At 42.5% G+C, this 8,221-nt stretch overlaps 1 protein-coding gene across 1 annotated transcript in view; it reads right to left on the bottom strand.

Annotated features, from left to right (window-relative positions):
• Positions 1-167: 167 nt before the first annotated feature.
• CCDC148 (coiled-coil domain containing 148) overlaps positions 168-8,221 on the bottom strand; it is a 213,122-nt gene continuing 205,068 nt past the window's right edge. Inside the window, exon 15 of the mRNA XM_044305121.1 lies at positions 168-3,212. Coding sequence (XP_044161056.1) covers positions 3,060-3,212 — 153 coding nt within the window. The 3' untranslated portion in view covers positions 168-3,059. The remainder of the gene's footprint in view (positions 3,213-8,221) is intronic.

Below are 8,221 nucleotides of genomic sequence, written 5' to 3'. Positions count from 1 at the left end.
AGTGTCAAATTCAAACGGATCCGTCCCCATTGACTTACATTGTAAGTCTGGACGGATCCGCTTGCCTCCGCACGGCCAGGCGGACACCCGAACGCTGCAAGCAGCGTTCCGGTGTCCGCCTGCTGAGCGGAGCGGAGGCTTAACGCTGCCAGACTGATGCATTCTGAGCGGATCCGCATCCACTCAGAATGCATTAGGGCTGGACGGAAGCGTTCGGGGCCGCTTGTGAGAGCCTTTAAACGGAACTCGCAAGCGGAGCCCCGAACGCTAGTGTGAAAGTAGCCTTAGTCTCATTACATACTTAAAAGAAAATGGCACATGGCTTTAGGGTACACCTCAATTAAAGAGGTTTCATAAATAAATAAGGGTAAATAAGTTTTTTTTTTGTATAATAAAAAGTTATACAGTTTTACCAATGCACCTTCTGTATCAATTCCTTATGGTTTTGAAGATCTCCGCTTGCTGTCATTCAAAAGGACCCTTCATTATTTACCTCCAGTGGATTTAAATCTGTCCTAGTCATGAGATGATCATGGCTCATTGCAGGTACGGTCATGTAACAGAGCTGTATGCACTGGAAGTAACCAATGAAGGTTTGTAGTGAATTACAGCAAGTGGAGAACCTGCAATCCATGAAGAATTGATACAGCCAGTATTTTAGAAATATATATATATAGCTTTTTAGTATACAGCAAATTATTTTTTATTTTTTTGCTGAAACCAAAATTGTCCTTTCAGAAAATTTGTAACAAGAGTCAGAATGTGAGAGAACCTGTATTGTGTAGAGAGAGAGAGACGGGGCTTTGGGAAGGAAGACGTGGTGTATCATTGTCTTATAGGCTTGTATACATAATATGTAAGACTACATTAAATTTTAAACGGCAACTGTTACCTTTCTGTAAAGTGATGGTACTATATGGTAAAATTCAAGTAAATAATTCTAATTTAGGCTAGTTTCACACACGTGGCACTTTAATCCGGCAGGCTGTTCCAGCAGAGACCATTGTTCTGGAGTTCTCTGCAACCAGCATAGCTGGATAGTACCACGTGCTGGCCGGACCGCATTGACTATAATGGGAATTGGCAGACATTTGGCGGGTCAAGAATTGCTGCATGCAACTGTTCGGTTCCCATCACAGTCAGTGGGGTCTGGCAGGCACACAGCACTGTCCAGCTATGGCGGATCTATTGCTGTGCTGCATGTGTGAAAATAGCCTTATAGGTGTAGTCCAGTAATTTCAAGTTATCCTCTATCCACAGGATCAGGTATAAACATATTGCTGGGCCCCTTACCAATCATAAGAACGGGTGCCCCGTACCCCACAGTCCCCCAGAAAATAATGGAGTGACATGACAAGCATGCGCACTGCAGCTCTATTCATCTCTATGGGACTGCTGGAGATAGCCGAGTACAGCACTCAGCTATTTCCAGCAAGTCCTATAGAACTTGCTGCTCTGTTCATTTTGGGCAGCCTAGTGGGGCACGGCCCCTGTTCTTGTAGGGGTCCCAGCGATGGGATCCTCAGCAATCTAATAGTTATACCCTAACCTGTGGATAGGGAATAACCTGAAATTAGCGGACTACCCCTTTAAAGGGATTCTGTTACCTCGGACCACCCCCATAAACTACAGTAATGTATAAATAGTATAACGGATGCTGTGGCCAAATCAGTCATTTTATCTTTATATTTCCTACAAACCGGCTGCAGGACGCATAGAGAGGGCTGGCCTTCAGTCCCCTCCATTATGTGTATGCGCAGTGAGAACAAAGATACAAATCAGTCCTGTATACTATTCATTCATTACTGTGGTCAATGGGGCGGTCCAAGGTGGTCATACAGGTACAGAGAATGTGGCCAGTCCCAATGACGACAAGCATTATTGAGCTTATCTGGGTCTTTATGGTAAAGAAGGGGATTATTGCCTGATAATACGTCATTTTCATTTTCTCTTTTGTATCTACAGAATTTATCTCAAGAGGTTGTGTTTTTGTCTGTACTGTAAGGAATATTTGTACATTGTTGTATTTGGTCTTATATATTTTAATATGTATATACAGAAATTTAAATAAAATATGGTTATTATTAATCAGTGGTTTTTTAAATAAAACAAAAGAACGCAACATTACAATTCTGTTTTCCGTAAAAGCTGTTCTAAAAAAATAAAAAATGCTTGAATGACCAACTTTTATCATAAAGTGGGTCCAAAATTCTGTGATGACAAATTCATAATATATCTTTACAGCAGTCTGTTTCTCTCCTACACATACCAAGTTGGCTGCCGCCTCTAGAGGGAGCTCACTGCATGTTGTCAAATCATCAAATTCAACATATAAATAGTATATTGTGAGCTCCCTCTAGTGGTGGCCACAGGCTGTCAGAATGTTAGGTTTTAAACCTAGGCCTATGCAGGGGTTTTTGGAAGTCAATATCCCAAAAAAGCCCTGAATGTCATAAAGGAATAAAAAGAACTCAATCATCACAGAATTGTTTAGTTAGAAAAACAGATATTCAAGGGCAGACATTTTACACATCCCTGATTGTGCAGTTTTCCAGATCCCCAAACCTATCCAAAAACAGAATTTTGAACTATTTATTATGGGTAACACTATTATATTATGCCTGTCACCCGACATCGAAGAGGTATGGCCCATCGTGGACACTGTGTGAAAGATCTCTGATAAGGAGCGATGGCAGAGCCTAGATGAGGCTGTATATACAGCGTTGAGCAGTGTTCTCCCCCCGCAGTCACCAGAAGTCAGCACACATCCCCAATTTATGTTATGCTGCGTATAGCAATAAACACAGAATAAACAAGAGCTGCTAAACTCCACCGGAGCAATGTAGCTGTCACCTCCAGTCCATCTCTCACATCTAATGACTCAATTTCCATCTTCAACCTGCATAAAGAGACACTTACTGTACAAGCACACTGTGATATATGGTGTGTGAGCCGCCGGGTCTGTGTGTATAATGGAGAGGTCCCCCCCCCCCCATGTCCTCAGCAATATAAAGACATTCCCAATAACACAATAGACTTTTGAATGATATACCAAACACTCAGGACAATTTTTTAAATATCGTAGATTCCATGTCTTTCCTTGGTGGTTTTGGTGGCAGGATTTTGGGTAAGATTTCTTGAGCATAGTTGGTGTTGTGCAGTCCTGCCTCTCGAAGAGCCATCTCAATGCGAATCCTTGGGTCACACATAATCTGCATTGGAATAAAAAATAAAATTAACTTTAGGGGTGCATGAAGTGTGACATCTCAGAATAGTGCAGCCTCCCTCAGGACAGTAGCTGGGTCTCATGCTAATGATATATGCACACTGCAATGTTGATACTGTTGATACTGCTGCTCCACCATGCTGTTGTTTGTATAGGACTTCATATTCTCCCATTGAGGGCCAGCAACGACTTCAGCATTTTTAGCAACCAAAAAAACACGAAAACCATCAACAACATGACCTAGGTGATGTATGCGAATCCAGGCTAAAATTATTATGGACAGGGTCAGAGTGACCAAAGAGAGTACCAGAGGATCCTCCAGTAGGTACAGGCCTTGACACAATAGAGCCACACAGAGTTTTTTGGACAAGGTTTTGAAGCAGATCTGCCTGCAGGATCTTCTGGCAAAGCCAGAACTGGATTTGAAAGGAATGGGAAATATAAAAGGGAGGACTTCTACTTCTCCTTCCTGGTGGATAGCCTTCTGGCTTGGTCTGCAGGCACAGCTTCAAAACCTTGTCCAAAAAGCTCTGTGTGGCCGTACCCTAAGAGGCTCCAAAGGTTCTGCTAAAGACAACTCCATTTGGATCTTGTCACCAGGGTCTATCTCTTAAGGGATGATTCACAAATAACCTATTAGATCTCATAGACAATGAGTCCCGTGTGTGCGCAATGTGTACAACAAAGATAAAGATGAAATCAAAAGTGGATGTGCAGATATTCTGTATAGATGGTGGGTGAGTCCTCAGAGTCGTGTTCCCAAGAAACATCAATCTGATACGGATTGTGAGGGACTATATAATAAATATTAATTATAATATTTCATAACCTTCAACTGATTGAATATTGTAACTGGAAATAAAGCCTGAAAATGATGTTATAATGTGAATAAGATATATATATATATATATATATATCTCTATATATATACACACACCTATCAATTACATTGCTTAACCCGACGCTTTGCCAGTGGCCCATATGTCCTCCTCTACCCACTATCCCGGCACCCCACACTGCTTGCCCTGCTCCAGACCACGGCCTGTGCTTTCCTACTAGGCCTCCCTGTACTGTTCTTAGTACACACACACTTCTTGGACCTTAAAAGGCCAGTCCGCTGATGGATGGACACTTTGGGGGTATTTAAGGTACCTTCCCCCAGGGAAGAGTGCCTGAGCTTTAGGTTATCTAGCTTGCTTGTCCTTAGTGAACATTTTCTGCCTTTTTATCTGACGCCCTGCTGCCCAATCTCCCCTTAGCCTGTTTACCGTATTGACCTTTTCCCACCTGTTCTGACCACAACTAGTTTTACGGATTTGCACAAACTCTGCATGCCCTTACCTCAGCCTGTTTCCTGACTATTGCCTGACCCTTCGGTGCTTTGCACCATTGTCTCTGGCCTAGTGGCACCCCTGCAGTGAAGTCTAGATACCTATACAGGGGTTAAAGGGTAAGAACCAGGGGACCCTCAACACCCTAATCTCTAGCCCAAAGCCAAACAGCTTGGTTGGCTCAGTTGGTTCCACATCCACCGCCCATAACATTATTGGTACAGAAAACTTATATACATCAGTTATATACATCAATTATATCATCATAATGGAAGGTAAGCTAAAGGGTAGCCTCATGATTAAATGATATGCATTACGCTGATAACCCAGAACGGTTTTCCAATTGCATTGTCTAGATATCTTCTACTCCACTGTCTACTGATTATGGTGGCCGCTGCTGTACTTTTGATTACCTCTCAAAAAGTCTACCAAATGTGGTCGCTGATTTACAAATTTAGCACATGTCTAGACACCTTTGTCTACCTCTTGACTGGCTTATTATGAGACAGAATTTTATGGCAGAATTGCAACGCAATTTAGGCACTAAATGTTACATATCATGCCTCCTTGCTGGGCGCGTAATTTCTCTAAACAGACATGCGTTAAAGGGGTTTTCCAAGATTTTTCTACTGATGACCTATCCTCATCATAGGTCATAAGTATCTGATCGGTGGGGTCCGATACCTGGGATCCCCGCCGATCAGCTGTTGGAGAAGGCACCGGCACTTCTGTGAGCACAAAGGCCTCCTCACAACTTTTCCTAGGCCATTGACGACACGTTCATTGGTCACGTGGCCTAGGTGCAGCTCAGCCCCATTGAAGTAAATATGGCGATACCAAGCACAAAAGCTATACAATGTACGGCGCTGTGCTTGGTGACCAGAGAGAAGGCCGTGGTGCTACTGCAAGCGTTGGTGCCTTCTCAAACAGCTAATTGGCAAGGGTCTCAGGTGTTGGACCACCACTGATCATAAATTTGTGACCTATCCAGAGGATAGGTCATCAGTATAAAAATCTCGGAAAACTCTTTTAAATTATACCACTTTTATGGCAGAATCTAGGTGCTCTCACATTACTGAATGTGGGCCATTAGCCAGATGTTCGGGAAGGGAATCCACCAGGGGCGGACTGGGACTTTAAAGTGGCCCTGGAAAAAATACTAAAAGTTTTGTAGTTGGGGCCAAGTTGATGGAAGGCAGGGCCACCAATACCATATTGTGGCACATTATACCAACCCAACAGAGTCAAATAACACAGTGCATCACAAAATACTGCTGCCACCAGCACAAAATAGATCCCCAAGAACGTCCACTGGCCGGACGTGAGGAGGGCTCAGGTGGCCCCCTGGACATCTACCCACCGGGACATTTCCCTGTAAGGTCTATGGCGAATCCGCAGTATACCAGAAGGCGCCAGTATAAGTATGTAACAGCAATATAGAAACATATTTGTAAATTACTCCAATTAAAAATTTGGTATGTTTGGTGCGATCAAAGGTCCTGCCATACATCACGGCTGGGCTGTGTTTTTGGTACGGCAAAAAAAAAACCTTGCAGTAAAACTGAATTAAAGTAATTACAAAATAGAGCTACATTCATACGTCTGCTGTGTGTTTTCACTTTGCTGATAAAAAATGCCCCATAAATGCAAGAATGTTGCAAAAAAACGCCTTTTTTTGGTGTCTTAGCATTTTTTGCCGCAACGTGTGGCAGCAACCTAACAGAGAATGTAATATTTGGTTGTTGGCAGCCCCTTTACTGAATGTATCAACTTTTTTTATATTCTTTTTTTTACATTTTTTCCACCGCCAATTCCTGGACTATTGCCTCGTAATGCGGTTTATATTTAGTGTACGTTCAGTGTTTAATGTTTTGAAATGTTCTGAAGTGACGTTCTTTAGCAGCACGCACTGCTGGCTCGCTTTCTACAGGCAAGTAGGTCATCCCAGCTGGTGAGAAGGTTGGCGCATCTGTACTCAGATCATCTTTAACTGGGTTCTCAGAGGATTAGATCAACTCCTTATTTTCTATAAAACCGCAAATCTCAGTCAGGAAATATGACTGGAAAGATAAAGGTCAGTTACAGCCACCGAGCAGCGCCAGCTTGTCTATCAATAGTTATGAATCTGGAAGTGTCAGATAGAGACGGGTATACGGAGGAGCTGCCATGTGCATCTTTGGGTTATGATGAACAGCTCACTGGAGACTTCCCGAGCCCTACATGCTGTCAGTCTAGTGATATTACAAAAAAGAATTGATCACAATCTCAAACAGCATCTGTCATACACAGCAGAAACATAAAAAGGTTTATACACGGTAAGGTTAAAATACAGATGTAGCAGGGTTAACACACATGCTTTATGAGACATGTTATCTAAACTAAATGCGTTAGGCAATTGCTTTTCAATGGCTTTTGTTTCAAGATAACGCGATGAGTTAAGAAATTTGAGTTAAGAGTGTGCGTGTTACCCCTGCTACATCTGTACACATAGCTACACACTGCTTTACTCATTTTCATGTATTAGGCTACATACACATGGCCGTTTTCAGAACCCTTGCAGTCTATGGGACTAGTCACATGGCCGTTTTTTAAAGGCCAGTGAATGTCGGCCATCAAAAAATAGGATATGTTCTATTTTTGTCCGTTTTCACGGCCAGACGGATCTCATTGAACTCGATAGGACAATTTTCGGCCGCTTAGACAGGAGTGCACTCATCCAACAGCTATACAAATGGGTACACTAGTGAAAAATGGGGTTAAAATATATATATTTTTGCATGCATTCCATTTGCATGCAGTGGGACACACTAGCTCCTCACAGGATGCAGAAAGACCTGACACTCCCAGCATGGTGATGTCATGCTGCTGAGAGCGTTAGGTCCTTCTACCTTCAGTGAAGAGTGAGTGTCCCTGCACCTGCAAGGGGTTGAGTTTTTTTTTTATTCAGCATAAAAAATGCTGCACATTATTAATGCTGGGGGCCACTCTAGGAGGCATTATTACTGCTGGGGGCCACTATGGGGGACATTATTACTGTGTTACAACACTAAATATGGCTCGGTTTACACTGAATTTAGACACTAACACCATCTAAAATGCCTACTGAGTTCAACTAGCTAGAAGCAGAGGTGTACCCAAGGGCGGCTGCTAGGTTTAACACCTTACGCTTGTGTCCTTACTTCTCCTGCCTCATCCCCTCAGCTATGCTTCTGCCATCTGCTGGTGAAAGGTGAAACTTACATAGGAAATATTTATGTGCCACAGCGTGCTTCACAGTGTGTATATGTGTGTCAATGGATGTACAGTTGAAACCAGAGGTTTACATACACTGTATAAGAAGACACATCTGCATGTTTTTCTCAACATCTGACATGAAATCAGAATAAACCTTTCCCGTTTTTGGTCAATTAGAATTACCATAATTATTATTATTTGCCAAATGCCAGAATAATGAGAGAGAGAATGTTTTAAGGCATTTTTATTACTTTCTGCAAAGTCAAAAGTTTACATACATTTCATTAATATTTGGTACCACTGCCCTTAAACAGTATGACTTGGCTCAAACGTTTTGGATAGCCTCCCACAAGCTTCTCACAGTTTAGTTGGATTCTAATAGTTGGTCGGAATTTGAGCCCATTCCTCCTGACAAAACTGGTGTAACTGA

The sequence above is a fragment of the Bufo gargarizans genome, chromosome 8, assembly GCF_014858855.1.
Source record: "Bufo gargarizans isolate SCDJY-AF-19 chromosome 8, ASM1485885v1, whole genome shotgun sequence".
NCBI lineage: Eukaryota > Metazoa > Chordata > Amphibia > Anura > Bufonidae > Bufo > Bufo gargarizans.
Note: the sequence above shows the minus strand (reverse complement) of the source record. Positions and strands in the feature narration are given on the sequence as shown.